This window comes from Mus pahari, chromosome 16, assembly GCF_900095145.1.
Source record: "Mus pahari chromosome 16, PAHARI_EIJ_v1.1, whole genome shotgun sequence".
In the NCBI taxonomy this organism is placed as follows: Eukaryota; Metazoa; Chordata; class Mammalia; order Rodentia; family Muridae; genus Mus; species Mus pahari.
Window position 1 is genome coordinate 21,229,195 of NC_034605.1, and position 19,583 is coordinate 21,248,777.

At 41.7% G+C, this 19,583-nt stretch overlaps 1 protein-coding gene across 4 annotated transcripts in view; it reads right to left on the reverse strand.

Moving 5' to 3' along the window:
• The window catches only part of Cdk13 (cyclin dependent kinase 13), an 89,167-nt gene extending 74,642 nt beyond the window's left edge, over nt 1-14,525 (reverse strand). For all 4 annotated transcript variants that reach the window (XM_021216074.1, XM_021216073.1, XM_029547539.1 and 1 more), the window contains exon 1: nt 12,790-14,525. In XM_021216074.1, coding sequence (XP_021071733.1) covers nt 12,790-14,003 — 1,214 coding nt within the window. In that variant the 5' untranslated portion in view covers nt 14,004-14,525. The remainder of the gene's footprint in view (nt 1-12,789) is intronic.
• Between the last annotated feature and the right edge of the window lie 5,058 nt (nt 14,526-19,583).

Sequence of the window (19,583 nt, forward strand, 5' to 3'; positions counted from 1 at the left end):
GAGGGAGGGAGGGGAGGGAGGGTGAGAAGGGGAGGGGGAAAGGAGAGAGAAATAGAAATCACGGGTAAAATTAACAAAATAGAAGTGAAAAAAATTACAAAGAACTCTGAGTTCTTTGGTTCTTTGAAAGATTGAGAAAATTGACAACCTTTGGCTAAATTAATCAAAAAAGGATAAAAATTAATAAAATAAGAGATGAAAAGAGAAACATTTCAGCAGATGCTGAGGAAATAAGGCCATAATATAAAAGTTTATAGTTCCACTAAACTGAAAAGCTAAAATAGATGAAATTCAAGATAACCATGACCTACCAAAAGTAAATCAAGATGAAATGAGCAACAGATCCCTCACAACCAGTGAGAAAGAAGCAGTAGTTGCACAATTAAGAAGACAAACGACACCACAGAATCAGGTGTATACAGTGTAAAATTCTACCAGACCTTCAATGAACTAACTCTCTCAATTTATCCCACAAAACAGAAAATGAAGGAATACTTCCAAATCCTTTTTATGAAACCCTAACACCAAAACAAAAGACGCCCCCCTCAAAAACAAAAAATACACCAATCTTTATGATGAAACACTAATACAAAAATCATCAGTAAAATACTTGCAAAATGAGTTCAAGAACACACAGAAAAGATAAGACATCATGGTCAAGTTGGCTCTATCCCATATATTCCATCAAAGTTAGATCAGCTTCATCCTAAAGATAAAAAGATAGGTCAACACATATAAACCAATAAACATAACCCACTACATAGACTAAGTCAGAAATCACATGATCATCTCATGAGATGAAGAAAAGGCCTTTGCAAAAATCAGCATCTTTTCATGACAGAAATCCTGAAGATTACAGGGATACCGGGAACATATCTCAACATAATAAAGGCAATATATAGAAATCCCAACAACCACACACTAAACAAAGAAATACTCTAATCATTTCCAGCAAAATCAGAAATGTTTAAAAGAAAAGTGAAGGAGCAAAAGTGAATACACATAGAAAAGGAAGAAATCACAGTATCCTATTCACAGATGACCTGAGTCTATAAAACTCCACACACACCAAAAAATTGCCTTTTATATAAATACCAAACATACTAAGGAGATCAGAACAATCCTATCCTATTCACAACAGGAAGGCGGGAGGGGAGGGGAGGGGAGGGGAGGGGAGGGGACCTGGTATGATGGTTAATCCCAGAATTTGGGAGGCAGAGGCAGGTGGATCTCTTTGAGCTGGAGTTTAGTCTGGTCTATATAGCAGTGAGTTCCAGACAGCCAGGGCTACATAATACAGAAACCCAATCTCAAAAAAGTAAAGAGAAAAGACTTGCATAGTTAAGTTTTAAGAAAGTAAAGAAACTGGGGGAAATAGCAAAAGAATTAAAGATTCCCTGTGCATATAGTTTGGTAGAATTAATATTGTCAAATGGCCATCCTCTCAAAAGCAACTTATGGGTTCAATGCAATCCCCATCAAACCCCAATGCAATCCTTCTCAGAAGCTAAAAGTATTCTTCAATTTCATACAGGCACAGACACACAGGAAACAAACAAATGGAAAGCAGGATAGCCAAAACAATCCTGAATAGTTAAAAACCAAAAACTACTAGTGTTCTCTTCATCATTAATTTTGAGCTATACTACAGACCTATAGCAACAAAAACATGATGCTGACCCTCAGACACAACACCTCTTCCAGCTGGGACAAGTTTGATCCTTGCCATCAGGATACTGAATTTCTTGTTTTTTTCTTTGTGCACAACTACCTAACAAACCATGACCTAGCAACCAACAGTAACCACCAACTTCCACCGCCTCTTGGGACCCTAGCATTATATACCCTCTGAAAAGTCCCCATAATTCCAAATGTTACAGAATCACAGAAACTATCTGCGGCTGGCAAAATCATGCCCCTGCTAGAGCACAAGGCAATCACAGTCAATTGCTGTGGGCAATCTGAAGCAGCCCCATATCCTGCACCTAGGACAAAAACTTCTTAAAATATTTCATTGTTTTTAAAAGAAACCAAAACTCCAAAATTGTCAGTATACTGATATATTCAAGTAGGAGATGGCTATAAATCAAAAACACTCTGTGGGTTTGAGGTAGAATAAGTGGAGGTCCCATTCATTGCCAGTGTAAAACTAATGCAATTACTATGAAAAATGATTTGGTGGCTCTTCAAAATGTTAAAAATTACATGACCCAACAAATCTTAGGTATATACCTGAAAAGAAGTGAAAACACGTAAAACCTTATACAATAAAGGCTCATAAGAGCATAATTTGGGGGGGGGCGCGGGGGAGGACTGGTTTGGTTTTTCAAGACAGGGCTTCTCTATGTATATACCTCTGGCTACCCTGGAACTCACTCTACATACCACGCTGGTCTCAAACTCACAGAGACCCACCAGCCTCTGCCTCCCAAATGATGGGATTAATGGCATGTGTCACCATCATCCAGCATGGAGCATTAATCTTAACAATGAAAAAGTTAATAACTCAGATGTCCATTAACTAATGATAAGACGTAGTGTTCTCTATATAGCAGAGTATTAGTTGAAGATAAAACAGAAAAAATTATTGGCACATTATACAACACTTTATTCCATTTTATGCTCAACTAATACGCATTTAAAAAAAAAAGACACACAACTAACATTTTACACATTTTCTGTAACAAGTTCCAGTCTACTAAGCCTAAATTGTCTTCATGTTTCACTGAACCATGACCTGAGATATGTTTCTTTTTCTTTTTTCTTTTTTTCTTTTTATTAATCATTTTATTCAGTTACATTTCAAATGATATCCCCCTTCCTGGTTACCCGTCCACAAACCTTCCCATCCCATTCCCTCAACCCCCCCCCTTTGCCTCTATGAGGGTGCATCTCCACCCACTCATCTCTCTAGCATCCCCCTACACTGGGTCATCAAGCCTCCCTCCCCTCCCATGGATGTCAAATAAAGAAAGTCGGAGTACCAGGGAACTCTGTGTCTAATTTGCATTAAGGTGCATATACATACATAAATACATTTCTCAGGGTCATTTTAGACTTTTTAACATTAGCACATTTGAAGAACTGGTGGTTGGTGTTGAACATTTTCTTGTCTAAATCAGGTTAATATCATTTTCTGGGTACTTAAATGTCATATACTGTGCTAGATGTTAAAAGATACTACCTCAAAAAAAAAAAATCTTAAAATTAAGTGGCTGAAAGGAAAAACAAAATGAAAAATTCTCACCAAAGTATGGAAGCCAGGTGTAGACAGTTCAAAATACTGACAAAGAAATAATATTGATTTAGGATTCTATAATCAGGAGAAGTATCTTTCAAAATAGAAACTTTGAAATATACAAACTAGCAGTCTACACTATAAGAACTCTATCACACTGGCCAGAGGAAATTCAACAAGCTAGACCTATACAAAGGAATGAAAAGCATTTGAAAAGGTATGTTTTACATTTTACACATTTTCTGTAACAAGTTCTAGTCTACTAAGCCTAAACTGTCATATTACTGTATAAGTAATTTTAAAATTCTGTGTCTATAGATAAGATACATGTCATACATGTCTAATAACAAATCTACTAAAAATATGCAAGGAAGATGGCGTTGCTGGAATTTCCAACCCCAATAAGGCCTTATAAAAAGCACACAATGCACGCTTTAATACCAGCACTCGGGAGGCAGAGGCAAGCGGATTTCTGAGTTCAAGGCCAGCCTGGTCTACAAAATGAGTTCCAGGACGGACATCCAGGGCTATACAGAGAAACCCTGTCTCAAAAAACACAAAAAAACAAAGCAGAAAAACAAAACAAAACAAAAACTGAAATGGACTGGTGGGGTACTGGAGAAAAGGGAACTATTTTGTACTGTTGGTGCTAATGAAAATTAACAAAACCATTATGGAAAGCAGTGTAAGGGTCCCTCAGTACTTTAAAAGTAGTATTATCACATGATTCAGTAATCTGACTTCTCCATATAAATCAGTGAACTAAAATTTCATACTCCCGTGCTTACTATGGCACAATAGTCAATATAGGGAATAACATAAGTTTTCATTACCAGATCATCTGGTTAAAAAAAGTGGTACATGTATACAGAGTAAAATACTGTAAAAAGGAAAACCAGCCTAATGAGATGGCTCAACAGTTGAGCACGCACTGCTCTGCTCCTTGCTAACAACCCCCCACCTCTAACTCTTAACTCCAGGAGATCCAAAAGCTTTTGACTTCTATGAACACTGCACAAACCCATACAGAGATACATGTACACATAAATCGGTGGTGGTAGTAGTAGTAATAATGTAATTTGGGGAGCTGGAGATATGACATAGCAGTTACCAGCGCTTTTTGCACTTGAAAAGGGAACACACGCGCACACATGCACACATGCACGCACACACGCTCGCATATAAAGAGACAAAAAGGTTTGAAAAAAATAAGGAAATGCTGTCATCTATAGGAATGTGGATGTACCTGGAAAAAGATTAAAGTGAAATAAGTTGTGCACAGAAAAACAAATGCCTTATGACTTTGGTGTTATGTAAAATCTAAGAGACAAGTCTGACTTTATTACTCTACCAAACATTTAAGAACGCCTAAAAAAGCAGAGAATGGGATGATGTTTAACAGAAGTCTGGGGAAAAGAACATACAGGGAAAGAAGAAATGCTGATATAAGAGTACAACATGTCAGTTAAGAAAAATAAAGATTTAGTGATTGCACAAAATGATGACGACACAGTAAGTAATACAGCAGATATTTCAAAATTGCTAAGGGGAGGTTTCATATAGGAGTGGAGATGCACACCTGGATGGAATCCCTGGGAGTCACACATACACTAACCACACTGTGGGGCAACAGAGTTTTAAACCATCTTGAAGCTCATGCTTGCCTCAGGAAGGCACACAATCACTACTTATTGATTAAAAATAGAATGTAGCCAGGTATAATGAATGGTACATACCTGTAATCCCACCAACTGAGGAGGCTAAGGCAGGCAGGTTGTCATGAGTTAGAGCCTAGACTAGATTACACAGCTAGTACTGGAACATCTAGTGAACACAGCAATGCCCTGCCTCAAAAATGAAACAAAAACAAAAATAAAATAAAACAAAACAAAACCCAACCACTAGAGGTAAGATGGCCCAGTAGATCAGGATGTTTGCCATCAAGCCTGACTACCTCAGTTCAATTCCCTGAACCCACAGGACAAATTCATCCAAGTTGTTCTCTCAACTCCACAAGCATGCACTCACTGGCACATAAACATGCACTCGTCAGCATGCAGACACACGTGCACACAATGAATAAAAATGAACAAAGAACATTCACTAAAATGTCAAACATGAACAATTCATGTATATAGATTTAGGCAAGGGCTGGACTGAAAGAACACTTAAAATGGCTGAAGAGATAGTTGAGTGGTTAAGAGCACTTGCTGCTTTTGCAGCAAATCTAGGTTTGATTCCTAGCACCCATATGATGGTGCACAACCACCATCATTATTAGTCTTATTGCTCTTTTCTGGTTCCTCGAGTAACAGGCATTCATGGGTAAACATATTATATATGCAGGCATGACATATATACACATAAAAATAAATAAATCTTAAAGAACACTTTTGATTTCATATACTTTTCTGTACTAACTGAAAAATTCTATGAGCTTCTATTGTCTTTATAAATGGATAAAAATAAAGAGCAGTTATCGAAAAAGAGAAAATATTACTCCCAAAAAAGAATTTACTCTTAGATACTATGTTAAGTATCAAAATAACCCAGTGAAAGTGCCCTGTGTAACTGAAAATAGAACAGAAGAATGCAATTTTCAGTTCCTTTCAATACCTTTTTATGTAAATTCCCTGTTTTACTAACATGTTATTCTCTAATACACATTCACAGCATTGAGTCTCCCCACAATTTAAAGGGTTTGTTTTGTTTTGTTTTTTAATATTAAAGGCAGGTTTATTGGGAAGCTGCTCTGGGGTGGGCAAGTTCACTAGCCCCAAGGACAGAGGCCAGGGAAGTCACCACGGGAAAGGGGAGGGAGAAAGAGCATGCACGCAGAGAGAAGAGGAAGGGGAAGAAGAAGAAGAAGAGGGAGGAAGAGGAGGAGACGAATTTTAAAGGTTTTAATTCCATTGCCTTAAAGAAGTCATATTTCTGATACCAGCTTGGTATTTTTGCTTCCAGCACCCACTTCAAAGCTTATTAACAATTTCCATATGAGGTAAAAGTAACCCCAAACAAAAATAACAATAACTACCACTACCAAAAAAAAAAAAAAAGATAAAAAGATAAAAAAAAAGTGACATGGGAGGAGGGATACCAATTAGGGAAAGATGTAGAGATTACTTTATATATTGATTTTTCAGGAATTTTAGGGTTCCGAGGAAAATAAGAAAGTCTTCTCAGACACTTCCTACCGTAACAAGTGGTTTTAATTCACCAAGAACAACTCATTATTTTTCCTAGTCAGTACAACAAATATAAGCAGTTTATAGGTCCATATTTATTTTATTTACATTAAAGTGAATGAGCACTCTATTCATTTTCCAGTAAATTAAGACTTTCTTTCTTTTTTGTTTGTTTGTTTGTTAAGGTGGGGATCTCATTATGCAGCCCTGGCTGGCCTCAAATGAAGAGATCACCTGCCTCTGCCTCACATGGCTGGGATTAAAGATATGTGCCACCATACCTGGCTGGGGGATTCTTAAATAACAGTTTTTATTGTCTGTGTTTAAGTGTGGAGCACTCAGGCTGTGGGCATGTGAATGAAGGTCAAAAGATAATTTTCCAGATTCAGCTCTTTCGAACCAAATTCAAAAATGTACAGTACATTATTACCCACTAAAGTCTCTCCCTATAAGTCACAATTACTTCCACAATCCTAGAGAATATGTGAACCAAAATGGCTAGCAAGTTTCATGGTGGTACTGTACAAATTGGTTTTCTTTACTCTGTGAAAGAGAAAAGAGGGAAGGAGATCTTTAGGAATTAAACCACTACTACCAAATACATTTTGTAAATTCGTCCTTTAGATTGCCAGCTAGTAAGGACTAACAAATGCAGTCAGCCAATTAACTAAGGTAGAATCAGGGTACTTTTAACAGATCTACAGCAAAAATAAAACAAAAGTGCGGTAAGGAGCACAGAGAAAAAAATGAACATGCAGATGAGTGAGCAATCAAGATGTTAAGAACTGAGACTGAGGTTGTGAATGCAAGGTAAACAGCAAATATGGAAAAAAGGTTAAAAAAAGGTTGTTAGTGTTTCTTCAAGCTTGGAGAACAGTTATCAGGGAGATACAGAAAAATAAAAGTGGGGCTGGTGAGATGGCTCAGCCGGTAAGAGTACTGACTGCTTTTCTGGAGGTCCTGAGTTCAAATCCCAGCAACCACATGTCACAACCATCCGTAATGAGATCTGACACCCTGTTCTGGTTTGTCTAAACACAACTATAGTGTACTTATATATAATAATAAATAAATCTTAAAAAAAGAAAAAAAAATGTTTAAAAATATGAGTCAAGATAGAATGGGGTTAGATCATTAAAGGCATTAAATCCCAAATAATCACAATGTTTATATTCAACCTTACAAAAGAGACAAAGTATTTAACTACATAGTTAGAAAACTTCCCTAATAAACCATGGACTAGAATGGGTAGGAGGACACAGTTTTATTAAAGCAGCTGACTTCTTTAATGCTGGTGTTCCAGAGGCTGAGGCAGGACTACCCTCAGAATGAGACTCTATTTCAAGAAACTGGACAGGAGGCCTGGCGGTGGTGGCACACGCCTTTAATCCCAGCACTAAGGAGGCAGAGGCAGGCGGATTTCTGAGTTCAAGGCCAGCCTGGTCTACAGAGTGAGTTCCAAGACAGCCAGGGCTACACAGAGAAACCCTGTCTCAGAAAATCAAAAAAACAACAACAACAAAAAACAAAAACAAAAAACAAACAAAAAAAAAACTGAACAGGAGTAGAGGAAGGGTATTAATAGGAAGTCTGACCCATTAATAGTGACAGCCTACATGAGTGTACAGTAATGGGGAAGTGCCAGGCTTAGTGGTGTATGCCTTCAGTCCTGGCTATCAAAAGACAGTAGCAGATCTCAGTGAGTTTGAGGCCAACCTGGTCTATAAATGGAGTTCCAGGTTGTTACACAGTGAAACTCTGTCTTGGAAAAACAAAAGAATACAAAAAAAAAAGAAAGAAGAAAGAAGAAAGAAGAAAGAAGAAGAAGAAGAAGAAGAAGGAAGAAGAAGAAGAAAGAAGAAAGAAGAAAGAAGAAAGAAGAAAGAAGAAGAAGGAGGAGGAGGAGGAGGAGGAGGAGAAGAAGAAGAAGAAGAAGAAGAAGAAGAAGAAGAAGAAGAAGAAGAAGAAGAAGAAGAAGAAGAAGAAGAAGAAGAAGANAGAAGAAGAAGAAGAAGAAGAAGAAGAAGAAGAAGAAGAAGAAGAAGAAGAAGAAGAAGAAGAAGAAGAAGAAGAAGAAAAGAAAAGAAAAGAAATGGAAAGGCAGATATTAGTGTTAGGAGGAAAGAAAGTTAAAGAGGATAGAACACATGAAAATATATGGTAAAGACTGACCTGAGAAAAGAGCAAGGCATGGGACCATCTTCTGAGAATGAATGGACCACAACTTTTGGAAACGAAACTGTTCACCCTAAGATCCATTCTCTTCTATTTCTATATTTACTCTGTATCATACATTACTTTTTCTATGAAGAACATTTCAAACCAGAAGCATTTTTATAATAGGAGTTTAAAGAAAGAAAAAAAAAAAACCTCAAGTATTCTAACTTCACGTTACTTTGAACAGCAGTTGTGAGAATGAAATCATCATAATCAGGTACACCATATAATAAATAGGCTAGTAAACACCAGTGACTTTGATTATCTCTGTCTGAGGACCAGAAATTGGATTCTCAGTGTCTTGGTATTATTCAATAGCAAAGTCTGCTGAATCTTGATGCAATGGGGCCTATACAGATGGGAGACAAAACTAACTATCCTACTGATGGAAATCAACCTGACTTCAGTAACTTCAGGTCAACACCTCCTGCAGCAGCTAAGTCATCAATAAGTAATAATCTACAAATTGAGACGGGAGGAACCCAGTGGTGGAATGCTTATCTAACAAGCCAGAGGACCTGAGTTCATCCCAAGCCCCACCAAAAAATAAATAAATAAATAAATAAACAAACAAACAAACAAGCAAGCAAGCAAATAAAAATTATATTCAAGCTGAATGCATTGTTAGAAACATTTTGTTTCTTGTATTTTCAGACATAGTCTCAGTGAGGGCCATGCTAACCCAGAGCTAATCCTGAGTACTGATTATAATGATGTCAACCCAGTCTGCCTAGAAAATTTCTCTTTAAAAAAAAAAAAAAAAAAAAAAAGGAAAAAGAAAAACTTTAGGGTTTAAAGGCACTTTTTGCTCTTTGTGGAGAGACCTATGTTCAATTCCTAGCACCCATAAGGCAGCTCACAATTACTTATAATTCTGGGCAGAACATCTGACATCTTCTGACCCTCTAACCTCAGTAGGCACCAGGCCAACAAGTGGTACACAGACATATGCAGCAAAACACTCATAAAATAAAGTTTTAACAAACTGACACTTAAGTACCCTTAAAAGGTTGGTTTGTCTTTGTTCTTTCCCCCCCCATACACACACAAAACAGGTCAGTACAAAAGGTACCTCGAATATCAACTGAGGTTGAATACAGCACAATATTAAAGACTTTCAAATCAGCTAGCTCAGCTTCTGAATTCAAACTGACCTTGATGCAAAGCACTTAAGTTTTTGAAGCATTTGTTTCATATTCCATCAGCAAATCACTCAAGTTTTGGGGGTATTTGATTCCTAATCCATCAGTGGGAACAATCACCACACAGAACACTGCACTCAGCACCCTTCTATTTCCTTGTATTAACACTCCTCACATTTATTATAGGGCTTATCAGGAAGATGATAAGAATTTACACACCTCAACAATCAAATAGTGAAGAGGCTTCTTTAGTTAGTCCCATAGCTCAGAAGGCAAAGGCAGGTGGATCTGAGTTGGAGAACCTACCTGGAAAAAACAAAGAAAAAAGAAAAATACAGTAAACAGCTTATGAGGAGAAATTAAGCCAAGAAGATCGATCCAATGAAATGCAGGAGCTAAGGAATGAAGACACAAATGCAGGCAAAGAACAGGTTGTATGGTAGTCCCTTGAACAGAGAATTTATTCTATGAGTTAGCAGTTACGCTCTGCACCATGATTTCAATACTATATTGAGTATGGATACAATTCCTTTAAAAAAAAAAAATCTACATGGGCAATTCATTAGTATGTGGGTTTGGAAAATGTCATATTGAAGTTTCTGCACCATGATTTCAATACTATATTGCGTATGGATACACTTCCTTTAAAAAAAAATCTACATGGGTAATTCATTAGTATGTGGGCTTGGAAAATGTCATACTGAAGTTTCTTATACCATAACATGTTGTCTATATTAATTATTTATTCAAATGAAGCAGGTAATAGAGATTCACAGTGGTAGATTCTATGTTCAGTCAACTCTATCATCCCTTCACTTACCTATTCAACGATTATTAAGAGTGTATAACCACCCAAATACAGTGCTGAGCACTAGGAATTCAATGATGGGCAAGACAGGCCAGATGCCACTGTGGAGCTTACAATCTCGTCTATTCATTAAAGAGTCAGTTATCTGACTCTACTACTAAACCTAGAAACAAATAAAACTTTTTGCATTAAGCTGGACAAGTGAATTCATGTTCCTCAGCAGTATGTACATTTCCTATTTTTCTAAATCTTGTTTTTCAAGTAACTATTTAGCCATCAGTTCTGGTCCTCAAATTTTAAGAATAACATTTAACAAGCAACACAATGCAAACAAACAAACCAAACAAACAAAAAAAATAAAAAATAAAAAACCTGAAGGCCATACCTTGTAATTTAAAAAAACAAAATTCCAAAGCTATTGGCCTAGAGAGAAGGCCTGGAAACATGACAACTATCTTCCAAGTTTTAAAGAACTAGTTCGCAAACTTGTTGTGTACATTCCAAAGCATTATACATAGATGTAGATTTCTATTTCCATATGAAGACTTTTAACGATTCAAACTATTCATAATTCAACCGCTTTAGATTTCTTTAGGGAAATCTACACTTTATAAAAGGCAATTTTTCATTTATCCCTTGAAATAATAAAAAGGCAAGTATTAAATATTACTGTTTAGCCAACTAAGCCGTCAATGGTTTTGCTAAGAAGCCTAACATATCATGCAATAAAGAAACTAGGAAAATAGTCTCTGAACTCCAGTCCAACAGAGACTGCCCAAACAATGTGTTCCCGCCTACTGATGTATTCAGGAGTGACCACATAGCCAGTTGTCAGAAATGTTGACCAATATTACTGAAAAGCTTCTTCAAAAAAAGAACCCTTTGGCAATACAGCCGGTCAATACACACACCATGAAAAGACTCCCTATTAAGTGGACTTTCTATATGCTAGCTCTATGAGGACAGTAACTGTCTTTCTTCACTGCTACACTGCCCTGCCTAAACTGTCACTGACATATAATATGTGCTCTTAGATATTTGCTAAGCATGCACAGTCCTAATCACACAAATTGTACTATATAGTACACACCACCACCCTTACTAAACCTTAGCAAATCTAAAAAAAAAAAAAAAAAAAAAACCTCGTTATTAAAATTGCCATTACATACTTAAATGGCTATATAAAGTTATGAAACTTTAAGAGAACTTTAACAACCTAGTCAATCCTAGGACTAGTTTACCAAACCCTAAAACCTAGAAGGCCCAGATATGATAAGTAATATAAGAATCTACAAGACCTGCAAAGTACTCAAAAGCTACTTTTAATTCACTCTACAAAATAGATATGTATTAATATACACACATTTTCAGACTATTACTGTATAGCAATGGCTTAACAGTTATATAAAAGCAGTATTCAAATTTCAGATTATATTATCTCTACAAAAATTTCTGAACACGTACATGAGGACTGTTATTACTTAAAAGGCCTAACTTTACAGTGAGCCGTTTCAGATTTATAGCGGCCTGAGAATGTACTAAGCCATTCACGCACTTACGCTGTACCACTATATCCACTTATATTATTGGCAACTGGGTACTGAACATAGCTGTCATTTCCCCCTTTTTAAAACCAAGACTTTGAAAGATCAGATAAAAAAAAACTACCCAACACAAGAATCACTCTCACATATAATTTATCTTCAAACTCTATCAACATCTACTCACACGTATTTCGAATATTAAAATAAACTTTACAAAAGCTGCTTTTCCCATCCCCGTAACAACCACATGAAACATCTGCAATCCTTATCTAACTCTGACATCACCTCCTGAATCTGATTGCTCTTTACAATAAGTCCCTGTATATTAATAAATCACCAACAAAGTTAACATTTTCTCCATAAGCAGGTATTAAGACAAATTAAGCCAAAGTACCAATGCTGGAAAAGGAGAGCATTTTGCACAAACCTGCTGACAGTTAAAAGCAACAAGTTAAAAACTTTGAACTCTTAGGAATCGTCCCTGCCGCAGCCGGTCGCCGGGTCCCTCCCACCCTCACGGTGCACAGCACTCCCCTCCCCGCTGGAAACCCACCCTCTGACCCAGAGCACTGGCCTGGGAAGCGGACCGAGCGGTCCAGAGGCGCCTCGCCCCACTTTCCCCGCCTCCTAGGGTTAGGGGGACAGGACTCACCTGAGTACTGGGCTGTAGGGGCTGCGCGAGCGCCGCCAGCTGCTGCTGCTGTACGGGCTGGGGGATACGTCGCCGCCCCGCTCGTAGGAGCTGTGGCGGCTGTAGCTGGGCGAGCGGCGCCGGCTAAAGGGGCTCGGGGAGCGCGGCAGCCGCCGGGAATAAGGACTGCTGCCACCTCCCGCCGGGCTGGGGGACTTGCGGCTCCGGAGGCTCTGCGAGGCCCTGTGGGACACCGGGCTTTCGTCCCGGCCTCCCAGCGGGCTCAGGGACCGCTGCCGCCGCCTGTAGGCCTTCGGCTCGCTCTTGTCCTCCCGGTAGGCCTTGGGCGGCTCCTTGTAGGCCGAGGGCGGTTCCTTGGACGACTTAGTCCGGCTGCGGTGGGCCTTGAGGTCCCGGTCCTTGCGGCTGCTGCCGCTGCTGGACGTAGCCGACGCGCTCTTGCGGCGGCCGCCGCTGCTGCTGCTGCTGCCGCTCTTGGCGGCCTCCGCCCGCTCCTCGCCGCCGTGTCCGTGGCGGCTGCGAGCCTTTGAGGCCTCGCTGCCGCTGCGCGTCCCGTCCCGCCGCCGGTGCTCGCGGTGGCGCTCCTTGCTGCGGCCGCTGCTGCTGCGGCGGTCCCGGCGCGGCCTGCGCTCCGACCCCTCCGCGCGCCGCTGCGTGCCGGAGGAGGAGGCCGGACTCCCGCCGTTGCCCCCCGTTCCCCCGGCAGCCGTCGCCGCCGTTGCCGCGCTGGCGCCCCCCAGCAGCAGCCCCTGCTCGGACTGGGAGCTCACATCCTCGTACTCCACCAGCGGGGTCACACCCCCGCCGCTACTGGCACCGCCACCGCCGTCCTGCTGCGGCTGGGGCAGCGAGAAGACCCGGCGCTTCTCCGCCTCCTGCCCGGCGCGGGGCCCGCGGCGCCGCTTCTGCCGCCCTCCGGGGCGCCTCTTGCCTCTCGCCAGCCGCTTGACCTCCAGAGGAGGGCCGGGGCTGAAGCAGGAGGAGGAGGCCGCGGCGGCGGCGGCTGCGGCGGCGGCCGCGCCGGGGGCAGCCAGGAAGAGCAGAGGCGGCGGGGGCGGCGGCGGTTGCAGGAGCTGCGGCTGCAGGAGCGGCAACAGCAGCGGCGGCTGCTGAGGGGACAGGAATCGCCTCCGCTTGCGGCGCTCCTCCAACTTCTTCTCGGCCCAGCTCAGGCCCCCGCCTCCCCCCAGCGCCGTGTCCGAGCTGCTCGGCATCGCCTAGAGCCCGCCGCGGAGTGCGGCGCGGGTGCGGCCTCCTCCGGGGTCAGACCCTGGCCATGTCCCCCGCCGGGAAGGGGGACGGCAGCCGCGGCGGAGGGGTAGCGAGCAGCAGGGCCGGCCGGGAGTCGCGCCACGATAATCCGGCTCGGGACGCGCGTCCCCGGTCCCAGTCGCGGTGTGTGCGCAGCGGCCTCGGGGCCTGGCGCGGGGAGGATCCTGTCCTCGGCAGAAAGCCGGCCGTGCCGGGCGGCGGTGGCGGCGGCGGCGGCGGCCTCGGGCTCCGGCGGCGCAACGCGGAAGTGCCACCGCGGGCCGCGCTTCACTCCATCGTCCTGACGTCGGGGGCGAGCTCGCGGGAGGGCAGTGGGCGCGACCACAGCACGCCTCCGTCGCCGGCCGGCCGCGGCGCGTCCACGTCGTCCTGTGGCGGCGGCGGCGGCGGCGACACCCCGCGGCGCTCGGACGGGCCTGGGCCTGGCGCCCCGAGGGCACTGCGCGCAGCTTCCGGAGCGGGGGCGCGGCTCGCCGTCCTCCGCCCCTCCACGCGGGCTCCGCGCGCGCCGCTCGCCCCTCCCCGCACTCGGCGTTCTCCCCTGCGGGAGGGCGACGCGACTGGCTGGCCGAGCCCTCGCCGCGCACCACCCACTCGCCGCGTTCCTCAAGACTTTCGGCCCCGAAACCCGACGCTAGCTCGGCGGCGCGCACGCTCGTCACGTCCGGGGACGCCGACGGAGAGAGGGAGCGCCGGCGAGGGGAGGTGCTGCGTGCTCGCGCCCGCCGGGACCCTGGCCGTCGCCGGAAGTGACGCGAGGAGCCACTCCACTTCCGGCAGGGGTGGGACGGAGGAGCGGGGTTAAAGAAAGGAGAGGAGGCGTGGGCTGTGCGCTGTGCTGTCGCTGGAGGCCTTCCCTCTGGCGCCAGTCATGGCGCTCGTTGCTCGCCTCCAGTGGAAAGGTCACGGCAGGACCCGGGAGAACCTTGACGACTACCTTTTCCCCAGCCACGGGATTGGAACATCTGTGAGAGCAGATTCCCCCCCCAGAGGGCGAATATGACGTTAGCCTGACCAGACTCACGTACGCCCAAGTTCAAGGACCCATCGTAACCTAAAAATATACTTGGTGTTCATAGCTTCGAGCTTCCGCGACACTGAAGTTTCGGAACCTTTAAAAAGCCTTACGCAGGCCTGGAGAGGTGGCTCAGTGGTTGAGAGCACTCCGACTGCTCTTCCAGAGGTCCTGAGTTCAATTCCCAGCAACCGCATGCTGGCTCACAACCATCTGTAAGGGGGATCCCTCTTCTGATGTGTCATATACATGAAATAACTAGGTCTCTTTTTTAAGCAAAAGGCTTAAGTAAATCTTAAGGATAGGTCAAAATATCAAGGACTACTAAAAATCCCAGGAACCTTAAAAACATTTTGTAGTAATGGAAGCTGCCCTCTTTGTACTTTCGCCTGTAATTATAACTAAACCTATGAGCTGTCAGCTACATAATGCCCTCACATTGCATCTCTTGCCTTAAGATTGCCCTTCAGTTAGAGGCTAGGTATTCGGGGTAATTAGATTAAAATCTAAATGGCTTATTGGCCATTAATACTGGAAAGAGAATAAACATTGCTCAGTGGGTACACACAATTACCCCTTAACAAATGTATTCAGATTATCAGCTGGTTTTTAGTTCTTAAATACTCAGTAATCAAGTTGACCTCAGCGTCATATCACAAACTGATGGAAGCTCGGACTTTGAAGTTTACAAAAGATACTTGCTAGAAGATAGAGAGGTTTGAATAGCTACTTCTGACAAAGACAGGCCTGAGTGGATCACCCAGTGGAAACTTCTACACAGAAGGGGGCAAAGCAAAGATACTGGGAAACGAAATTTCAGAAGTATGTTACCTAAAGTAAATTTCTTCTTGACATCATTATTAACTCGGACTTCTGTAGCTTACTAAAGAGAGGGGATTTTCAGAAAAATATCAACCCGCCCCATCGTGCTGCTTTTTAAAGCCTGATGCAATGGCGTATGTCTATTCCCAATACAATGGAGGCTAAAACAGATCAAGGACGATGGTGAGTTCTTGCCTATCAGAACTTTACATAATAACACCCTCTACCCTATCCCACCTCGCCAAGAAAAACCAGAAATAAGCCTGGAATAGAAAAGAAGAGGCAAATTGATGTTTGTATAATAGTTCCTCTAGCATATGCCACTCACTCCACTTGGGAATGTCATCTGTTCTTGTCCTTACAAAGAAAACTGGCCCATAGTGAATGTACAGTGGTTAGTCCAGGCTGCAAGTAAAAAACTTAAGAAAATAATGAGATTCTGCCACCTGTTTCCTCAAGCTCACTTGCTCACTTGCTTGGAAATGCTTTTAGTAGGATTCAAACTCCAAAGTAACGGAATTATCTTTAAATTTGATGTTTCTATAAGAATATCTGCTACCTTCATAGAAAGAGATTTTTAAATTGCCACTTGAAACTGGGGGTTTGTTTTTTTTTTTTTTTTTTGGTTTTTGTTTTTTTTTTTTCAGTTTGCTATTAGTGTTCTTTTCATGTAATTACGTGTGTCTTTATTACCTTGTGGTTTTAAAAATATTTTTTCTTTGTTTATCTGACAGATCATTATCATACCACATACGCTGTTCTTTATAGTTTGGGGCTAAGGGGAGGAGGAGTCCCAGTTGTTAGAGAGCTTGCCTAGTATGCAAAAGTCCTGGGTTTGAGCAAGGCGATAGTGGAGACCTGCATGGTAGGTAGGTAGGAAACTACTATACAACCTTAGTGTTGAAGATTATCGACAGTCTAGAAAGGCTATTAAAATACCCAACTTCCAGTAATATATCTGATTTACATAGTTTATTCAAACAAAATATTAAAACATTGCATAAGATAGAGCTTGACACTGGAGATAGAATTCCACAGTTAGAGCATTCATTTTTCTTTCAGAAGACCTGGGTTCAAATCCCAGAACCCACATGGTAGCTCACAACCATCTATAATTACAAGGAATCCAATGTTCTCTTCTGGCCTGAGAACACATACATAAAAGATAAAAATATTTTTAAAAAGCAAATTTCAATTACATTAGAAAGGGCAGTGAAGAGGTTTGCAAGCCTAGTCCCTGCACTTAGGAAAAAACGACAGGAGGATCAGAAGTTCAAGGTCAGCTTTGGCTTCATCCCAAATTAAAGACCAGCCTAAGACACATGAGGCCTTGTCTTGGGTCTTGGTGTGTGTGGGGTGGGGAGGTACAGGGACAGATGATGTTGCAGAATATAAAACAAATCTTTAAATGCTTTATAAGAGTTACTTTTTTTTTTTTTTTTTGAGTCTATGTAACTGGCTGTCCTTGTAGACCAAGCTGTCCTCACAGAGATCTACCTGCTCCTACCCCTCAGCTGCAGGGATTAAAGGTATATGCCCAGCAAAAGAATTACTTTAAGTGGATGAGTTTTTATCCTCTTTTTCTTTCTTCATTTTATTTATCTACTTAACATACAAGCTGGCCTTAAACTTAAAATCTTCCCAATTTTGCCTTATAAATCCTGGGATTATAGGCAAACACCAGTTGAGTTTTTTGTTTTTAATTCTCTCAAATTCTGTTTATAATAAAGCAAAAAATACCAGTAGGTAACATTTTTTTATGGTATTTGCAGTTTTCACCAATTTTTAAGAGTATAAAGGACCTTGGGTCAAATGATACAGTTAAATCACAGATACAAAAACTTGATCATTGCCTTTAAGCTTGTAAATGGTTCACAGTTCATAAGTAGGCTACACACTCCCTCCATGATCCTGTAAATAGGAATTTTTACAGTATTTGTTAATATTGATTCTCCTTTAGAGAGACTGGCTGATTTACAGCTTCTCTTAGTCTTGAAAAATCACTACTTAAGCCCAGTGAACTTTTTTCTTTTCTTTCTTTTTTTTTTTTTTTTTAAATTGTAGGGTTATTTTGTTTGCTTGCTTTGTTGTTTGTTTGCTTTTAAAATTTATTTATTTATTATATGTAAGTACACTGTAGCTGTCTTCAGACACTCCAGAAGAGGGCGCCAGATCTCATTACGGATGGTTGTGAGCCACCATGTGGTCGCTGGGATTTGAACTCAGGACCTTCGGAAGAGCAGTCGGGTGCTCTTACCTGCTGAGCCATCTCACCAGCCCGAACTTTTTTCTTTTAAGATTTAGTTATTATTGTATGTAAGTACAATGTAGCTGTCTTCAGACACCCCAGAAAAGGGGGGGTCAGATCTCATTACGGATGGTTGTGAGCCACCATGTGGTTGCTGGGATTTGAACGCAGGACCTTCAGAAGAGCAGTCAGTGCTCTTAACCCCTGAGCCATCTCTCCAGTCCCACCCCACCCCACCCCACCCCCAGTGAACTTTTGAATAAACAAAAACCAACTGGCATTTACTGAACGTTTACCATGCACCTCATTCTATGCTAAGATTTGTCTCATTCAATACAGCAGCACCTATAAATAAGACGGCCATGTTCTAGGGTTTTCCAGTGATGGTCCTGGTTTACTATGTTCAAATTAAGAGAACACCCTTTTAGTCATGAGTTTTCCCTCCTGAATATAAATTATCATGTCAATCTTCCTGTAAAAATTACCAATGGTTTACCAGTAAGAGTAAGACATACGGAAACTGGCCCAAAGTATACTTCTAGCAAGTATGATCCCTTGTTCTGTCAAGATTTGAGGACCATGCTTTCAAGAATGCAAGCTATTTTATACATTACCACCTCTGAACTTTATTAAGCCAAATGGTAGTAATATATGCCAGAATTAAATTAGAAAAATATAATGCTGCTATAGCTTGAGTGTTTCCTCCAAAAATCCATGTACTAGAAACTCAATTCTCAAATCATATGTCAATGGTAACTGAAGGCAGGGCCTTTGGGAAGTAGTTAAGAATTAAACAACATCACAAGAGCTGATGCCTACGATGAAACTGGTAGCTTTATTTAATGTTTTTATTGTTTAGTTTTTAAATTTTTTCATTGCATTTTGATGTGTGTGTGTGTGTGTGTGTGTGTGTGTGTGTGTGTGTATGCACCAACTAAGTCTACATAGGGAGACCCTGTCTCAAAAGAAAGAAAAAGAGTAGCTGGGCATGGTGGCACATGCCTTTAATCCCAGCACTCGGGAGGCAGAGGCAGGCGGATTTCTGAGTTCAAGCCCAGCCTGGTCTACAAAGTAAGTTCCAGGACAGCCAGGGCTACACAGAGAAACCCTGTCTCAAAAAACCTAAAAAAAAAAAAAAAAAAAAAAAAAAAAAAAAAAAAAAAAAAAAAAAAAAAAAAAAAAAAGAAAGAAAGAAAGAAAGAAAGAAAGAAAGAAAGAAAGAAAGAAAGAAAGAAAGAAAAAGAGTAAGCACCAACAAAAGCAACTTCAGGCAGAAAGGGCTTATAGAAACAGAAAACACAAGGACTATTTTTAAAAAGCTAAACATTAAGCACTAGTGGAATATTTCATTGTGCCTACTTTTTAAAAAGTAAAATCTATATTGACATATGTGGTACAACCAACATGCTGGAGAATTTTCTTTAAAAAAACAAAACC